The sequence below is a fragment of the Ursus americanus genome, chromosome 22 (genome assembly GCF_024610735.1).
Source record: "Ursus americanus isolate L20-20 chromosome 22, mUrsAme1.1.p, whole genome shotgun sequence".
In the NCBI taxonomy this organism is placed as follows: domain Eukaryota; kingdom Metazoa; phylum Chordata; class Mammalia; order Carnivora; family Ursidae; genus Ursus; species Ursus americanus.
The window spans coordinates 48,894,552-48,913,107 of record NC_142148.1 but is presented as its reverse complement, the minus strand read 5'-3'; the positions used below and the strand labels follow the sequence as shown (position 1 = coordinate 48,913,107).

Sequence of the window (18,556 nt, the reverse complement as noted above, 5' to 3'; positions counted from 1 at the left end):
GATGTGGTCTCCTCAGGGCTCAGGAAGTCCTGCTGCACAAAAGAATGCTAACAGGACAGAAAGGAAAAAAATGAGGAATTGAGCTCTTCGAGCCGAGGCTGAAACAAAGGAGTCCTGACAAGAGAAGTGTGACTAGCCAAAGGCCATCACCACAGAACCCCTGAGAAGCTCAGGCAGTCCAGAGTCGGTGGTGCCACAAAGACAGACGGAACAGAAGTCTAGAAGAGATCACTGGTTAATCATTACCAGCCAATTTTATTTATACAGGAGTCGTAATTACAATCAGTAAGAAAATTAAGCAAAGACGCTCATCCTCTTGTGTGTGATTTAATATGCAAACAAATAAGTGTGAGTCACGCCAAAGTAGGTATGTAATCTTACTTCCACTCCTCTGGTGGGTGTGCAAGTTCATACTTCTCCCTCACATTGGAGACATCCATATCCAAATGGAGCCAGTGAACCTCCTCTGACCGCAGGTGACTGAGGCGAAATCCATAGCAGGCCACGTGCTTTACTTTGTGACTGTCCGCTATCTTCTGAATGATCCCCTAAAACATACCCCCCACAAAAATGACTGTTATAAACAAACAGAAAAAAAACAACTGTATGCTAAAAATTAATGCAATGTGAATTTCTTTTAGTTAGTTAGCAGAAATCTTTGGTAAAAAGAGTATCAAGTTAAATAAATTACTTCATTTTTCTCAGGAATCTTTTTTCTCAAATAGTATTTTTATGAACAAGGAAAAGTTCTGAATAAAACACAAGAGGCTCTTCCCTTTTCATTAGTGATAACCGAGGCACGGAAACGTAACATGCATTTCTGCAGCTCTACCTCTGCGGCACCCCCAAAACCTGACCAAGCGTTCCGGCCGCCCCTGGAGGTCACGTGCTGAGAACTAGACCTAAGGAGGGGGTCCCACTTTCTGAACCCAGGACAGCATACTGGTTTAGACCAGGCTGCAACTTCATGTCATTTCTTAAGAAACACAGTTAGAAACATACAATGAAGGCCACGCTTCTGATAGTATCGATGATGTAGGAGAAGTTACTGGAAGCTGGGCCTACCCAATCTACTATGAGCTCTCTGTCACTTACAATGCAGCAATCTAAAATAGTCCCCAAACCTAATGCTCCTAACACACGTGCCCATGAGTTCAGAGTTGAAGGCGGCAGGGAAGGCTGCCTCGCAAAGAAGCTTATCCTGGGACGAGGGCAAGGAAGCCGTAACCCCGAGTCTTGACCTGTGCTCTCACGGTTGTGGAGGTCTCGTGCGTACAGGGATGTAAATGGGCAGCACATATGGAAGACTCACAGGGGAATACAGCAGAGACCATCCGCTCCCTTACGTGAAGGTGTGCTCATGATAACCACGGCACTCTTCTCAACACTTCAGGCCATTCATAATTTTTAATGAGGCTGCTATTAACATGCAAATGACTGCTAAAGAAAATCACTGTTTTTTTAAATTAGCAATTGACTGAAAGCATCATATTACTTGTAATATAAGGCACATCTTAAAAAGTTCCTACGTATACTAAATATGTCTATATTAGGGCATGATGCTGTTGATAATAAGAATGTTCCTATCCCTACTCATGAGAAAAGATAAGTAACGTGTCCTATATATGCAAAACCTGTCAAGGACCCAGTGTGTCCACACTAAAGGCATCATCACCTGCCCGTGGTCAGCCTCCCCTTCAGACTACTGGATCCCAGGAGAAGGTTGTGTATCAAGCACGGGAGACTGGCATCATCGGAGAGAAAGCATGGACAAAGGACAGGCTGGAGGCGTCAAAGGCAGATGAGCTCTCTGTGGGACAGGAAGGATGTGTGCAGCCTACAGATGTCTGGGTGAAACTGAAGTAAGCATAAATGTCCTTCCTGGCTTTTGATTCAAGGCCCAGAATCTGTCAGGCCACCACGAAAGACGCTGCAGGTTGTGTCTACCCAAGGGCACCCAGCCACGGGGCAGCGGGAGCCGAAACCCAGCCCGCCCCCTAGTCTTCACCTCTTGTGCTCTGGGGCAGGGGATCTGCCTAGGGGGAAGAGACAGCCATTTCGAGTAATTCTTTCAGCGGCAACTTCTGCAGCTTCTCCTTGCCAACAACACAAATCCCTGAGCTGCACAGGACAGGCACTGGCGCCGCTTTCGAATTCCCACGAAAGCGCTTTGTCTTCCTGTCCCAGCTCTGCCAATTCACTACCGAGAGCACACCGACACCGGTGGCCCTCACTAAAGCTCGGGTTTTAGCACATCTCTTTACTCCACAGCAGCTCCCTGCTAGCACAGACTCCAGAGCTGCCTCTCTGCTGTTAGGGCCGAAGTTTATGTTCACATCCGTCCCCAACCCTCTGTCTCACCAGGTCTATCCTTCGGGGACAAACGGTTTCTTACTGTTGATGTACCATCCACAGTCTGAGGGAAATCCCACCCTTTCTGGATGCCCTCCCTGATGACCCCTAGCAAAGGTTATCTTCATGACCTCTCAAGGAATGGGCACACAGATGCCTACCTGCAGAGAGGCAAGTGTACGGACGCTTAGTCCAGAGCTGTGGAGCCCAGGGGAAAGACAGGCTCCCAATCTGGAGTTTTATGGGATAGATACAGTTTTAGTCCATTCACTTGATCACGCCACCTGAAGACACCCAGTGTGACCTCAGGTTGGGTTCTGTTGAACAGAGTTCCCATCCTACAGAACCTCCTCATTAAACAAGGTAGCAACTTTCACTTTCCACTAAAAAATTAAAAGCAATAAACACACAGACATTTCCCTTTATTTCACGTTTTGCTTTTTCTTTATGCTTCCATACTGTGTTCTGTCCTGTTTCTCTAGAACTCCTGAATATCTCACTGCTGACTCAGTTTGAATGGTGGCCAAGATTATGAATACACAGGACTTCTATATTTGAAGCTCAGTACATACACTCAGTAACTGAAATAATTTTGAGAACCAAATATTTGGTTCTGCATAACTGAAAAATAACTTTGAGGACTAGGTATTTAGTAAGGAATGCATACTCAAAAAAAAAAAAAAAAACCCCAAACCCAACATTACTACCATATGGAAAAGTATGCATGTATTATTTCTGGAAGACGTACATTCAGAAAAAGATCTCTAGGGAGATAACAGGACAAGGCTTTATAATTTGCCACTAATGGCAGCTGAATTACATTTAAATTTCTCATCCTGGTTTGATGTCCCAGGACAATCCTACCCTACAGTATATAAACCTACACTTTGCTACTCTGAACTATCCCTTTACTCATCTGTATCATATCCCAGAATTTGGAAATATATAATTTTCCTGATTAATTTTCACATGAGATATTCGCAGGAAAAGAATTCTTCTTGAGGATGAAAAGACACTAGCCAGTGTGTACACCAGGCTTCCATCTTATCAGGAACATAGCACGTAGCCTCAGAGCCATTCTACTACGGGTGGACAGTTATTTTCTTGTCAGCTTCCTTGCTCTGGGGGAGAAAGGGAAGTGGAGGTGCACGCAATTCTGCTATGAACGAGCTTCTAGCTGGCATCGTACACATGCAGCAGCACTGCTTAGAAACAGACGCACTGGGTCAAAAGCTACTTTAAAATGTGACATTTTGGAAGTATGGCCACCAGGGAAACTATACCAATTATACTTGGCACACAATGTTAGAGACTGTCCTTCACCTCATGCCAATGCTGGGTAAAATTAATCTTAAAGTGTTAATCGATGTGATGGACCATAGAAGGGGGGGCATTTCATTATTATAATTTACATTTCCCTCATTATATACTAGTGAGATGACACTGTACTTTCATTTCTAAAAGTTCTTTTTATGATTCTGCTTGGTTCCACTTGGTCACTTATCTTTCAGACTATGCTCTAGAAAGAAATAATGACCTTTCCACTGGTAGAAAGAAATCCTGCAAACCATTCCTTCATGTTCATCCACTCTTGAATGTTCACTCACTCTTTTGGTCATTTGCATCTAGCCTACATCTGGTGGTAAGACAGCACCCTTAGTCTCCAAAGCCTTAATCTAGAAGGAGAGAGGGGACCATGAACAGTCTGTGGGGAAGGTGGCAACAAGATAACAAGAGATACTTGCTGTGTCTAGCTGTCTTCTCACAGTGATTTGCAAGATGTCTTTATTATGAGAGAGATCTAAAACCACACACTGTGTTGTGAACAGTGCTCGTGTCTTTACTTCCTCCCAGGAGTTACAAGTGCACTCATCACTACTGATCTGTTTGTTACAACGTCCAGCCGTTATTTTTCTGCGTCTCTCTTTCAGATGCTCCTCACAGTAAGGAAACCGACAGCTGTTACTGTCCTCGGCTCCTCCTGTGCAGGTCTTTCTGTACCACAAAGAAGGCGTGGAGATCCACACCCTGCTCTCCAACATGAGTGCAGCCCTTCTGTCAGCTCAGCACTCACGCAGAAGTCGGCCCCAACTCGGCCAAGACAAAGCACGCCTGTGTCTATCTGCTCCCTACTGCTGCTGTAACCAATAACCACACACGGAGGGGCTTAAAAGAACACAAACGTATACTTCTCCGTTCTGGAAGATCCCAAATCTGAAATGGGTCTCACTGAGCTAAAATCCAGGTGTTGGAAGGGATGTGCTGCTTTCTGAAAGCTCTCGGCCGGCCTTCTCCAGCTGCTAGAGGCCCCTCTGTGCGTCTGCACTGCAGCCAACCCTTCATCCGCAGTCCCCTGCCTCGGACCACAGCCAGAAAAGGTCTGCGGCTCCTCATCTCCCCCATCTCAAGGTCCTCTTCATCTCGGTAACATCTTCAAAGTCCCTTCTGCCATGGAAGGTCACATATACACAGGTTCTAGATTAGGATGTGGACCTTTTAAGGGCCATTCTTCTCCCTACCACAATCGCCACCTCTAAGCATCTAGTGATAAGAGAATTCTTTCTCATGCTCTTACTGTCCCATATTCTTCTTAACACTGCTTTTGAGTCTGTTTTTTTCCTTAAGGATTTTCTTTCTAGTTTCTTCCTGGATGATACTCTCCCTCCATTAAAGGAATAATTTAACTAAAATCTCTGTAGTCCTTTCCTGCACCAAAGTTATTTGAAAAACCATAATCAGCGTTCGAGCTTTTAAATGCGCATTCACCCGATCCTCTATCAGACAGAAGAAGTTTACGTTTGAGACACACATAAGGCATCTGTGACACCACCTAGCAGTGAACACTGGAGACCACGGGACTACCACACACGGAGTTCCCCAGGCAGCCCTCTGGGCTGAACTCAGGGAAAACTGCCTGCTGGCTGCCTTCCCCTACAGCCACTAGCCATTCTTAGCACAGCACTGTTCACAGAGCTCCTAACTCCCACAAACTCAGAGAATCCCACACTGTTCACGTGTCTGCCCACTCTGGTCAGCAAGCCGGTTTTAAATTGATCAGAATGCTTCTCTCTACTGTTATTCTTCCTACTACCAGTTGGTTACAATAGTTAGTCCTAATCCAACCAACTCCATGCACCTTTTAGCAAACTACAGGACTGAATTTCTTGTGTTCACTTCCTCTTGCAGGTTCAGGTAATTACATCACCTTCCTCTAGAGGCTCACGACGAGCACTGAAACCTCGCAGTGTACTACGTAGTCAGGAAAGGGCACTGGGCCTGTTAATAAACTTGAAGATAACTTTGAAGGTGACAAGAATATTGTCCAACAACTCAACTGCAACTTAATCTTTAGCAGCATTATATGGTACTTGCCCCGATTTGGTGTCTGGGTAGAAAATGGATTATTCTAGACCCTGTGATTTAAGGAAAATAGTAACAAGGTAGGAATGAAGGTCTGACAGAAGTTATCAGTAAGGACAGGTATGGCTTTCAATAGGTGTAATCTCTGATTATCAATTCAATTTCTTTTACGGTCATCAGTCTACTACTTTCTACTTCTGCAACCAATGTTCCTAATTTACATTTCTGTCAGAAGTACTCCATTTCATCTAGGATTCGTGTAGTTACTCCAATGGGGCTCTGTCAAGCACCAGTCTGTGTGCCTGCTAGGCCCTGCTGAAGATGCCGGGGACAATACCAGGAGGCAGAAAGGCCCCTGCTGTCACAGAGCTTACGGTCTAGGGAAGAAAGCAGGGAATAAAAGAGCAAACAAATCAAGAAACAAGATAATCTCAGCAAGGACCAATCATCATCAAAATGGGGTGACGGGCAATAGAAAAGGTGGCAGAGAGGGAGCTCTCCGGGGCTGGGAGGCCGAGGGAACGAGGGCAGTCACTGGAAATAAGAACAGGCCACAAAGAGCCAGATCCTGTAGGTCCTCGTAGGCTGCTGAAGGAATCTGGCTTTCCTCTGAGAGAAATGGGGAGTTGCTGGAGGTTTTGAGCAAATGACTGATTACAAGACTGGCATGTTAGAGAAACAGCGCAGGAAGCTGAAAGTCAAAGGGAGCGAGCTGGAGGAGAGAAGGTCATGGGGCGTGACAGGGAGAGGAGAGTCAGGGGCTTCTGAAGGACCTGAACGTTCACCCTACATGAGACAGGAAGCCACAGGAAGGTTCTGAGTTGAGGAGTGACACGCTCTGGCTTTCGTTTTCATAGGGTCACCTGGCTGCTGGGCTGTGAACAGACTCAGGGGTTCCAGGGGGACAGCGGGAGGTCAGGAGACCATGTGGCTCGAAGAAGGTGTCGCAGTAGGGATCAGGTGAAGTGGGAGGATTCTAGGTGCATCTGGTGACCGTGTGGCAGGACCGTCTAACGTACTGGGTGTAGGACGTAAGCAAAGGAGGAGGAACAGATGATTCTAAGTGTCTGAAAGAAGGGAAGCCCTCAGACTGACACACAGACAGTCCTTTCAGAGTCAGAAGCGTAGAGACGGAGGAGAGGGACAGATGCAGCTGGGCGGCACACAGGTCCCAAGTTCAGAGGGAGACCAGTCAGAATGAGGGCAGGTGTGGAAAAGGCAGAGCTGGATTAAACGGTGGTCACAGCTTGAAGAGACCAAGAAGATGGAGGAGAGGTGCACGGGGGCTGCACGGAGACCACAGCATGGTGGTGACCTGTGGCCGCCTGCATCCCTACAGCACTTCTTTCTGGGTTCACGGATCTGTTCTATTATGTCTCCTAACTGTTTTCTTAAAGACAGCCTGTGGGATTAACGGTCTACACCCTTATTTCTCTAAAGACATCTTCATTCCCAGTCTTCATGATTGGTAGTCTGTCTGGAAGACTTCTGCGGTACAACTTACTTTCCTGAGCCCTGAGAAGATGCTGTTCCAGTGTTGTCCTGCATCCAGCATTGCTGATGAAAAGTTTGATGTAAATGTCATTCTGTTTCGCAAGTAGGGGATTCCTCTGGTAGAATCTGGAATTTTCTATACACCCTTATTATTCTGAAGTACCACTACAATGTTTCTAGATGACCATTCTAATTCAATATAGTCCAGCATGAGTTAACCCCAATCTGAGCTCCGGAGCTGCCTGGGGCCTGCTACTGACCCGGGGCCAACGCTATGGCCGAGGTAGGTGATGTCTGCCTCCGTGGGCTGCTGCTTATTTAGGGGCAGGATGCACCAGTCTGCCAGCACTTGGCAGGAATCATGACCGGCGTTATGACTCGCACCTGATTTTGGTCGCATCTGGGCAGCCACACCAGTCAGGTTGAGGCAGATGACGTAGACAGAACGTGCTTACGTGCCCATCTCACAGACCCACCCCCCCGCCCGAAGAAGGTGCTGGGCCTCCTCCTACACAGGTGGCCACGTGGGCCAGGGATGGCCTCCGAGTGTCCAAGGCCATGAGGCCTGCACCTGAGACACTGCTTTGTACGCTTTGCCTATAAATGGTGGAGTCCTAGGAATCCTTTCAACAACCAAACATTTAAATTAATTAAAGTAGCACATATCTGTAAAAGGAGTAAAATTACTAACTGCAGCATGAGAAATAAAACCTCTATAATGAATTACAACAAGAATCCAGATATTTTCTCAACATCCCCAAAGGTCCTGGTTCTTGAGTCAAGCAAATTACTTTCTACTGAGCACAACTGTCTAGCAGAAATGAAAATGCAAGCTGTACATGTTCCTTTAAAATTTCTAAAAATAAATAAATAAATAGAAATGGGTGAATTCCATTTTAATAACATTTTATTTCACCTACTATATGTCAAGAACATGATCTTTTCAACAGGCAATCAAAACAGCTTATTAATGAGATATTTTACCTTCTTTTTTCACACTAAGTCTTCAAAACCTTGTATTTTTACACTTACAAGACATCGGCTGAGACTGGCTACGCCCGAGTGTCCACCTGCTGCACACGGCGACCGGAGCAGGCAGTGCAGCAGGGTGGGGTCTGAATCGAATTATTCAGCTCCTTTGGGTTGTTTTCTAATATTCGGTTACTTTGGATAACAGTAAGCGATCTCTTTTCAGAAACTGGGCGGCCTGGCTTCCTCTTTGCTACCATTATTAAATGGTCTGTTGCTTTCTACCAAGTGCCTATGCTTCCACTCTGAACTCAGCCCCCCACCCCATTTCTGCCGGAGGTCACTGGGCCTCAAATGCTGCCACGTTCCCTCCACTGTACCCCTAACGATATATGCCGGTTCCTTTATCTGTAGTGTTCCTTGTGTGGTGCTTCTTGGGGAGAAAGACTGCATGGACATGTGCTTCAGTACTGTTCTGTTCAGTTGTGCAAATCCATTACTTTAGAATTAAACTACTGCATTTTCAAATATTACAGCATTAAATGAATGTGAGTGATGAATAACGCCCACCTTCCATCACAGGAAAAGCTGTGGTGAACCAATGCCAACTCAGAGTTCTTTGCCTCAAGGTGAAAATCATCAACTGATGGGACCTATTTAATTTCAAACATTTATCAATTACTATGAAGTAAAACCACCTGGTTCTCAGGCACATGGATTTGCTCATATTGATCTTCATAAAAGTCCGACGAATATGTTCTCATAACTTAGGAATGTGAATCTGGTTTAAGTTCTTCTTCACAATATAAATGTTTTCATCTGGTAAGTTTGTAACATTGGCTAAAGGCTTGACATGTGCCCAGGGATCATTGGTTTTCTCCTTGATATGGATCCTCTTGTGTATAGTAAATTTGATACCAAAACACCTTTGTCGCGGAGCCTTTCCACGGTGCATTTTCAGTTATAATCAATCTTGAATGTTTGCTAAATGTCTTGTCAAATTCACATCTCTGAAAGGGCTCCCCTCCTGTACAAATACTCGGAAGTTTATTAAGGCTGATGCAGTGCTTTAAGAGACTTCCTCATTCACTGTAACTGAAATTCACAAAGACTAGAACATATACTAAGAGCCTTCCCGTAAGCTCTACATTTGCAAGGTTTCTCTCCAATATGAATCTTCCAGTTAACATTAAGGTAGAACACTGGCTGCTGGCCTTTCTACCAAGTGACTCTGTTTATAAAATTAAATATAAAATAAAACTATGGGAAAGCTAGAAAAAGCCATCAAGCTTCATAAAAAGTTGAAGCTTTTTAAAACAAGAGACTACTATATTTCAATTATACCGCAAGTAGATGTTAGTACATATTTAAACCCTGAATGAATTATTCACCTTTGAATAATCCATCTGAACAGTGAGTACTGCAATATTATAGAGGTAATGGAAATTACATAGAACTTCAATGTAATACTGTGCCCTTCAATCTAAATTCTGTCAATCCCTTTAATTTGCTTAAAAGTACTTAAGGCATATAAGTTTAAGAGCAGCAGATTAAATAGCTTCATTAGTATAAAAAGAAAGGGGGGAAAAAAGATGTATCTGTTCATCCTGGCATTGGACACTGTCCTCCTTAGAGATGAACACGGAGTAGGCAGAGGGAAGGAAGGAGCAGTTTCTCTGTAACACCTGGCCAAAGTAAACACCTGCTGAAAACTGGCGTCCTGAACTCAGTTTTCAGAAACCACACCGCTACCCTCTCACCCCCCACTCTCAGCAATCTTGGCCCACGAAGCGCCTCTCACCTCTCTTGGCCACGATGCTCACTGACCGCCCACAGGCTACCACCTACACTCAACATTACTCACACAGGCAACCTCGCCACCAGGATTGCCTTGGGAAGCACACTCTGCACTGCAACTAAGGCCATGGGTGTCTCCTCCCCACCACAGTAGATAGTAAGCTGTATGAGCAGGGACCCTTTATATCCCCAGAACCTTGACAAATGTCTGGTGTGTGGAACCAATCAGTTTTTGAAGAACCTATCCTATCTGGAGTCATGCAGATACCTTCAAAATTCACTTTATAGAAAATAATTTATTTCCTAAGTATTAGAGGTTGTTTTAATTGCTTTGTTCTCTTATGTCCTAAGAAGTTTAAAAAAAAAAAAAAAGGAGAGAAAAACATCAATAGCATTATATGAATAACATGATTCAGTTATTATTTTCCTAAGATATTTTACAATTAAAATTCTGTCAGTCACATATTAAGTGAATAAATAATATAAAGAAAAAGTTAACATCACTGTAATATGGGAATAAAAATTTTTATCTTTTTTGGTGTGTGCCATTAACCTAGGCCCATGTAACTTTAATGTCCATGAAGGGTCTCTCCCAGGAAAATGCACTTACCCTGACATCGGTAGCATCTCCATGCCTGATCATACTGGCCCAAGTAGCTGGCTCACTGCTGTTTTCAAAATAATGAAAGACCTTCAACACTCGCTCCATTGCCCCAGGGGAACGTTCCACTCCGGTACCCAGGTGAGTTTTGGTACTCGAATTTGGTATGTGATTCAAGTTTGGGTCAAGGTAAGCAGCTGCCATTATTTTGCTAGATGCTATGTATCTGTCATACTCTAGAAGGGGGAAAAAAAAGCTGTCAGTGTACCATATTTGAAATCTATAAAAATGTGGTTAAAATCTATTAAAACATGATATACTGATCCTTATATTAACAACACTGCTCTATGTTCTTCCCCTGTGGTCATGTCATATGCAGAAGGTGAGCATCGGGAGAGCAGAGACCTGACTGACCAAGATAATCGCTGTACTCTCCTGCACCCAGAGCACTACCGAATTCACGATAGCATAACAAATATTTGTTAAATTTTCTTAACAAATTAAAAGACCAGAAGTCCTATTTTAGCTCTGTCAAACATTCACCATGTTATCTATGAACAATGTCACCTCACCGTCCACCCTTTTAAAATCATAGCCTTTAAATCTGTGGGAAAACCTCACAGGAAAGCCAAATATGTTAATTTTGCTGACTACTTCTGAAAACCTATACATGAGATGCAAGTTCTTTCTTCCTACAATAAAAATGCAATGAGTGGTCATGACACATACTAGGCACTGGTGACAAAAACCCCAGAGTTAAAACCAAGTCCTCCCACTTATCCAGTCCCTCAGCAGGAGGAGAGTCAGACAAGTCACAACTGAAAATAAAACGAAACCAGAAAGCACAAACCAACCACTGTCTGGTCTGTCGGTGTGATAGGAAGACTTCCATTTGAATGTGGGGCAATAGCTTGGCGAACATGAACACTCCCACTGAGAAAAGTCAGGTTAAAAACCAGACCAACGGGGCGCCTGGGTGGCACAGCGGCTAAGCGTCTGCCTTCGGCTCAGGGCGTGATCCCGGCGTTGTGGGATCGAGCCTGACATCAGGCCCTTCTGCTATGAGCCTGCTTCTTCCTCTCCCACTCCCCCTGCTTGTGTTCCCTCTCTCGCTGGCTGTCTCTATCTCTGTCGAATAAATAAAAATCTTTAAAAAAAAAAACCAAAAAAACCAGACCAACGTTTGGAGTCCAAGATGTTGTGAGGCAACCAGGACAGCAGGGGACATAGGTGGAGACATGAAGAGACACTGAACAACAGCTGCCTCTTCCCAAAGGGCATTTGCCAATTCTGGGCCTTCAAGAGCCTGAAGATCCAAGAAAAAGCCACCAATGAGAGAGAAAGCAGCTGAGCTTCTGGCAGTGAGAGACCAAGTTATGAGCATGGGGACCCTAGGACTCTGGTGAGCAGGACAGGGTGGAGAACTGAGCCACACACTCCGCTAGTTGTCCCTTTAAGATAGTTACCAATCCTGAAACCAAGCCCAAAGGGAGCCATTAGAAGCTCAGTGAAGCTGAAGACAGGCAGAAGAGACTAGGAGTCCACCTGGGCCCAGCAGACAAAACGGGAACAGCATGACAGACAAACTCAATCTAACCAACAGAAAGCACTACACCCAAGCGCAATTCACCTCCACAAGAGAAGTACCCACTAACTACGCACAGGAGGCAGTCACTAAAATTGACCACGTGGCGGGTGAAAGAGCAAGATTCAATAAATATCAAAGGACTAAAATTATTAAAAGTATATTCTGTCTCTAGCATTAAAGCTGGACAACAACAAAATAATTAAAAAATCACCAACTGTCTGGAAAAAAATCACCGTTTGGAAATTAAGCAACATATTTCAAGCAACCCATTAGCCAAAAAGAAACTCAAAGTATTCTCAATTCGACAATACAATTAAAAGAAAGATCAATACTACATGCAGACAGAGCTGTGATTAGAATAAAATCTACGCTTTTATTATTTTTTTTAAAGACTTCATTTTTAAGTCATCTCTACACCCAGCCTGGGGCTTGAACTTACAACCCTGAGATCAAGTGTTGCACGTTCCACCTACTGAGTCAGCCTGGCGTCCCTAAGATCAATACTCTTAAATGCATGTATTAGAAATGAAGATTGGAAATTAATCATCTAAATATCCATATTTCGCAGTACAATTTGGAAGTTGAACAAAATCAAGGTTTGGTTTTTTTTTTTAACAAGAATAATGCAACTGATAGACCTCTAGCAAGACTAATCAAGGAAAAAAAAGATAAGGCGAAAACTAATGACATCAAGAATGAAGCAGAACAGATAACAGAATGTTAATAATAGGAAGTAATGATAGAATATCAGATATTATTAAGAGAATATCATGACTATGCCAATGAACATAAAAGTTGAGATGCATACACAATTCTTTTTTAAAAGATTTTATTTATTTATTTAACAGAGAAAGAGAGAGCACAAAAGCTGGCAGAGGGGCAGAGGAAGAGGGAGGAGGAGGAGTAGGCTCCCCAGTGAGCAGGAAGCCTAGCTTGGGGCTTGATCTCAGGACCCTGGGATCAGGACCAAAGCCGAAGGCGGACACCTAACCGACGGAGCCACCCAGGTACCCTGAGATGGGGCATACACAATTCTTTGCAAAGTACAACTTAAGCCCAAGCCATTAGAAACTGCTGCTGTACGAAACCAAAACCATAAATATAAAGCCTATTTAAATAGACCTATTCCGTTAAAAATGGTCAATCTGCAATTAAAATTCTTCCCACAAAGGAATATCTGAATTCTTCCAATAATTTCAGGAAGAATAATATTAATCTTACAGAAATTCTTCCACTGAACAAATAGGGAACATTTCCCAACTTATCTTATGAAACCAGCAAAACACTGATACAAAACCAGTCAAGGACAATATGAGAAAGGGTACGAATCAATCTTTCTTATAAACACAGGTGCAAAAATCTTAAAAAAAAAAAAAAAAGATCAGCAAATGTCATCACGCAATATTTTATAATGTATCATGACCAAGAGGGACTCGTCATAGGAAGGCAAGGGTGGTTAAACACTCAGAGGTCTCTGTTTGCGGCAGTCTTCGTCACACTGTCAGAGCACGGGAGCCACCAAGACACCCTACAGCAGGTGAAAGGATAAAAAACACTGTGGTCTATCCAGGCAATGGAATATTTAGTGCTAAAAAGCAATGAGCTACCAAACCATGAAAAGACTTGGAGGAACCTTCAATGCATATTACTAAGTGAGAGAAGCCGATCACACTATATGATTCCAAATATATGACATTCTAGGAATGGCAAACCCACAGAGACAGTAAAAATTTCAGTGGATGCAGAGTTTGGGGGGGGCAAGGATGAAAAAGTGGAGCAAAAAGGACTTTTCGGGCAGCAAAAAGATTATGTAGGACAGTATAATGAGGATACATGTCATTATATATCTGTGCAAACCCGCAGAACGTACACCACAAGAGTGACCCTACAGTAAACCGTGGACTTCGGCGATAACTGATGTGTCCATGTAGGTTCACCAGTTATAACAGATGTACCACTCTGCTGGGGGATGCTGATAATGGGGAAGTGTAGCAAAAAGCCTCGCTTGGGACTTCTCATTCCATAGTTGAGACCTGCTCAGGCATCAGAGCTCTGACACTCAGCACACTGCCCCAGGCAGCACTGCGGGGAGGGTGGGGGAGGGGGGTGCAGGGCAGGGCTTCCTAAAATGGAATGCTAATCTCGCTGCTGACTATCGGAGCCTCGGCTCTCCCTTGAACACAGGAGATAGACACCTTTTCTGCTCTTGAAAGAAGTAGGGCAGTCCCAAGTCAGGGTGTGAGGAAACAAGGTGCTGACAAACCTTGGAGTTCAAGCTGGGCCTCACCCCACAGTCTGATATAAATACTCCATAAAATAGCACAGATGCAAGAGAGGAAGCAAAATACTCCCAGAGTTCCCTAGATGATACTCACTATAACACACCAAGATCCCACCAAGACAGCAAACTGATTCTCCTTGAAATATGCCAGCCCTTTAATAAAACTTGAGATGTCTGCCAGAACATGAGAGAAGGAGCAAAGAATGCAAACTGATACAGCTCAATTTTAAAAACTTCAGACATAAACAAGTTTGGAGAGTTTTTAAGAAGTTGGTGATGACCCTAGTTACAGTAAATCCTTAAACAAACTAGACTGCTGTAAAAACTTTCCTCTCCCAAATGTTGTTCTTTCATACAAGATTTGGGTTTCTCTTCTCATCAAGAGTCTAATCTGAATACACTAAATTTCCTATATTGATTTTACTTAACAAAGAGCTAACGTTACTTAAATATTTAATGTTATATCAATACGTGACGGCCTGTATTTTCCAAAAGTCGCTGTGAAAGTGCCTCCTGCTCCAGTGTGACTCTGCCTCTCTCTTCCACAGGTGGAGGCCACGTTCCTTCCCCTCACATCTGGGGGGGCTCCTGACTCACCTAAGAAACATCCCGCGCCAGGTATTAAGAGGCAAACTAGGTTCCCTTGGTTCTCTTGGGCTGCTCGCTCATGAAACCCAACCACATGCTACCCAGAAGCGCAAGAAGCCCGAGAACTGAGCTCCAAGAACCAAAGCCTGAGCTGAGCTGCCCGCTGACAGGCAGCATCGAGTTCCGAGGCCCGTGGCAGAGCCAGCCTCCGAGTGGGCCCTCTGGCTGCCCGCTGTGCCTCCTGAGCTCCCGCCACATGGAAACAGCTGTCCCTCTGGAGCCCTGTCCAGACAACAGATTGGAACAAAATAATTCTTGTCATTTTAAGCCACTAAGTGTTGGGATGACTTGTTATCAGCAAAGATAACTAATATCGCATGGATCCCAACTAAAGGAAGCACAGGTGGTTCTCGCTTTGCACAGGAGCGTGGGGCCTACGATGACTTGACAAAAGTGGTTTGAACAGCACTTGCCTTCTTCTTCCCCTCGCTCTATGACTAAAGACACAGAGTAAGTATCTTTCCAATGCCTTGGCAAACTGTCATGCTCCTTTCTAAGTTTTGGGTCAGCCTCCATCATCGTAGCCTCGTACATTCAGTGTCAAAAGCCACCTCCGAAACCGCCTCTGCTACGAACTTTCTTGCCACGTCTCCTCCTCCGGAACATCCTATTTTTTGTCACAACTCTCTTCCTCACTTGTCAATAAGTTCACCTTTATTTGCAAAGCTCCTCTGACCACACAACTAGAAAGTCTGGCTCCACAGCAAAGTCAACATTCCTACAGTCAGCTATGTGCTTCTGTGACCGTCTCAGTCAGAACGCTGCACGGTGATCCGCACGGCGCAGGAAGCTTCTGCCGCACCGCACACCACACACTTACACTCTCCGTTACTTCCCGCCGCACTGCTGGGATTTCTGCGTCCGCATCACCTCCAGCTGTAGCACGCAGAGCCTGCCCAAACTCCACACACCGGCTTTAAGAGCTGAAATAACTGCTGGGTCCACTGGCCAGAGTAACGCAACTAAGTCCGCTGGTTCCTGGGGCGGCTTCATGCAAGCCGAGGGCTCGGCTGCTCCCGCTCCACGGTCACCAGCTTCACAGGACCTCTGCCCGTTCGATTTCACTTCCAGTGTGACCATTTCCTGCTTCAACGCTGCAACTCATCTTTGTTGTCCAATTCCCTCCTATGATGATCCATTTTTGTAAAATGTCACAGGGGTTTATCCCTGGCAAACAAGAAGGCACCACGACTACACATTTGCTGTCTGTGTATAAACTGAGTTACAGACGCAGGGTGGCCAGTCAGCAGCAGACTGGGAAAGAGCTACCGTGACCGGCCGCTGGTCACACTTCACATCTGTTGTTTCTATAGTGATCTGCAGACCAAGTCTGTACTTGATGCAATTGCCCACAGGTGATACCTGTGTTAACTAAAACGGAACCATTCTGTTGAGGACGGGCATTATTTAAGCCACAGAAACTGATATTCGTACATACTGGAACCATGCAAAGCATGGACTGCCGGCATAACAATTCAACTAATATCTTCATTACACAGACTGTTTTTTGGATTTCGGATAATATGGCAAACTATGTAAATCATTTACTTTACTTGAGATATCACTATAAAAATTTTAATGCTATATATCTGATGAAAATATTCAACATTAGACTTTAATATCAACTATAAATTAATTTCTAAGACTGCTAACACCGAGACCTTGAAAGTAATTGGTGAATAATTTTTGGAGACTTAAAAAAATTCCTAAGGAAATGAGGAATGGCAAAATATAAAGAATACAACTGTGCTGAGTTACATACAGTCTTACTTAATTCAGCCAATTTAAACATATGTTATTTGTAAAACCCACATTAACAAAGTGTTGTTAAGATGAACATGTTTTAAATCTAAAGTTAATGTGACAAGTGTAGTTAAGTCATAGCAGTTAAGTCATCATAACCTACTTGTGTTTGTTTATGTATTTATGTTTTAAAGATTTTATTTATTTACGAATGTAGGTTATGGGAGATTACTGACTCAATGAAATGATCCAATGTCAGAATCATCGGCATCCCCGAGGGGGTGGAGAAAAACAGAGGTCTAGAAGAGATATTTGAACAAATTGTAGCTGAAAACTCCCCTAATCTAGCAAGGGAAACAAACATTCGTGTCCAAGAGACAGAGAGGACCCCTCTCAAGCTCAACCACGACAAACCTACGCCACGTCACGTCATAGTGCAAATCGCAAATATTAGATCCAAGGATACAGTATTGAAAGCGGCCAGAGCAAAGAAATTTCTCACGTACCAAGGCAAAGGCATCAGAATTACGTCAGACCTGTCTACACAGACCTGGAATGAGAGAAAGGGTTGGGGGGGGGCATTTTAAAAGCTCTTTCAGAGAAAAACATGCAGCCAAGAATCCTTTATCCAGCAAGGCTGTCATTCAGAATTGATGGAGAAATAAAGACATTTCAGAATCGCCAGTCATTAACCAATTTCGTAACCACGAAACCAGCCCTACAGGAGATATGAAGGGGGGTTCTATAAAGGTAAAAAGGCCCCAAGAGTGATACAGAAAAGAAAGTCACAACCAATACAAACAAAGACTTTACTGGCAACATGGCATCATTAAAATTCTATCTCTCAGTTCTTAGTGCCAATGTAAATGGTTTAAATACTCCCATAAGACGCCACAGGGTTGCAGACTGGATAAAAAGAAATGACCCATCCATTTGCTGTCTACAAGAGACTCATTTCGAACCCAAAGATGCATTCAGACTGAGAGTAAGGGGATGGAGTTCACGCAAATGGACCTCAAAAGAAAGCTGGGGTAGCAATTCTCATATCAGATAGATTGGATTTTAAACTAGAGACTATAGTTAGAGATGCAGAAGGGCACTATATTGGGGCGCCTGGGTGGCACAGTGGTTAAGAGTCTGCCTTCGGTTCAGGGCGTGATCCCGGCGTTGTGGGATCGGACCCCACATCAGGCTCCTCTGCTGTGAGCCTGCTTCTTCCTCTCCCACTCCCCCTGCTTGTGTTCCCTCTCTCACTGGCTGTCTCTATCTCTGTCAAATAAATAAATAAATAAACCTTAAAAAAAAAAAAAAAGAAGGGCACTATATTATTCTTAAAGGAAGTATTCAACAAATGGATATGACAATTATAAATATATATGCCCCCAACAGGGGAGCAGCAAGATACACAAGCCAACTCTTAACCAGAATAAAGAGACATATAGATAAAAATACATTAATAGTAGGGGACCTCAACACTCCACTATCAGAAATAGACAGAACACCCTGGCAAAAAATAAGCAAAGAATCAAAGGCTTTCAATGCCATACTCGACGAGTTGGACCTCATAGATATATATAGAACACTACACCCCAGAACCAAAGAATACTCATTCTATTCTAATGCCCATGGAACATTCTCAAGAATACACCATGTTCTGGGACACAAAACAGGTCTCAACCGATACCAAAAGATTGCAATTATCCCCTGCATATTCTCAGACCAC

At 43.9% G+C, this 18,556-nt stretch overlaps 1 protein-coding gene across 1 annotated transcript in view; it reads right to left on the bottom strand.

Annotated features, from left to right (window-relative positions):
* Window positions 1–235: 235 nt before the first annotated feature.
* Window positions 236–18,556, bottom strand: part of LOC148108099 (focal adhesion kinase 1-like) — a 49,700-nt gene continuing 31,379 nt past the window's right edge. The window contains exons 4-5 of the mRNA XM_087853900.1: window positions 10,583–10,809; window positions 236–548 (exon numbers count right to left, since the gene is read on the bottom strand). Of these exons, the coding sequence (XP_087710026.1) occupies window positions 378–548; window positions 10,583–10,777 (366 nt within the window). The 5' untranslated portion in view covers window positions 10,778–10,809 and the 3' untranslated portion in view covers window positions 236–377. The remainder of the gene's footprint in view (window positions 549–10,582; window positions 10,810–18,556) is intronic.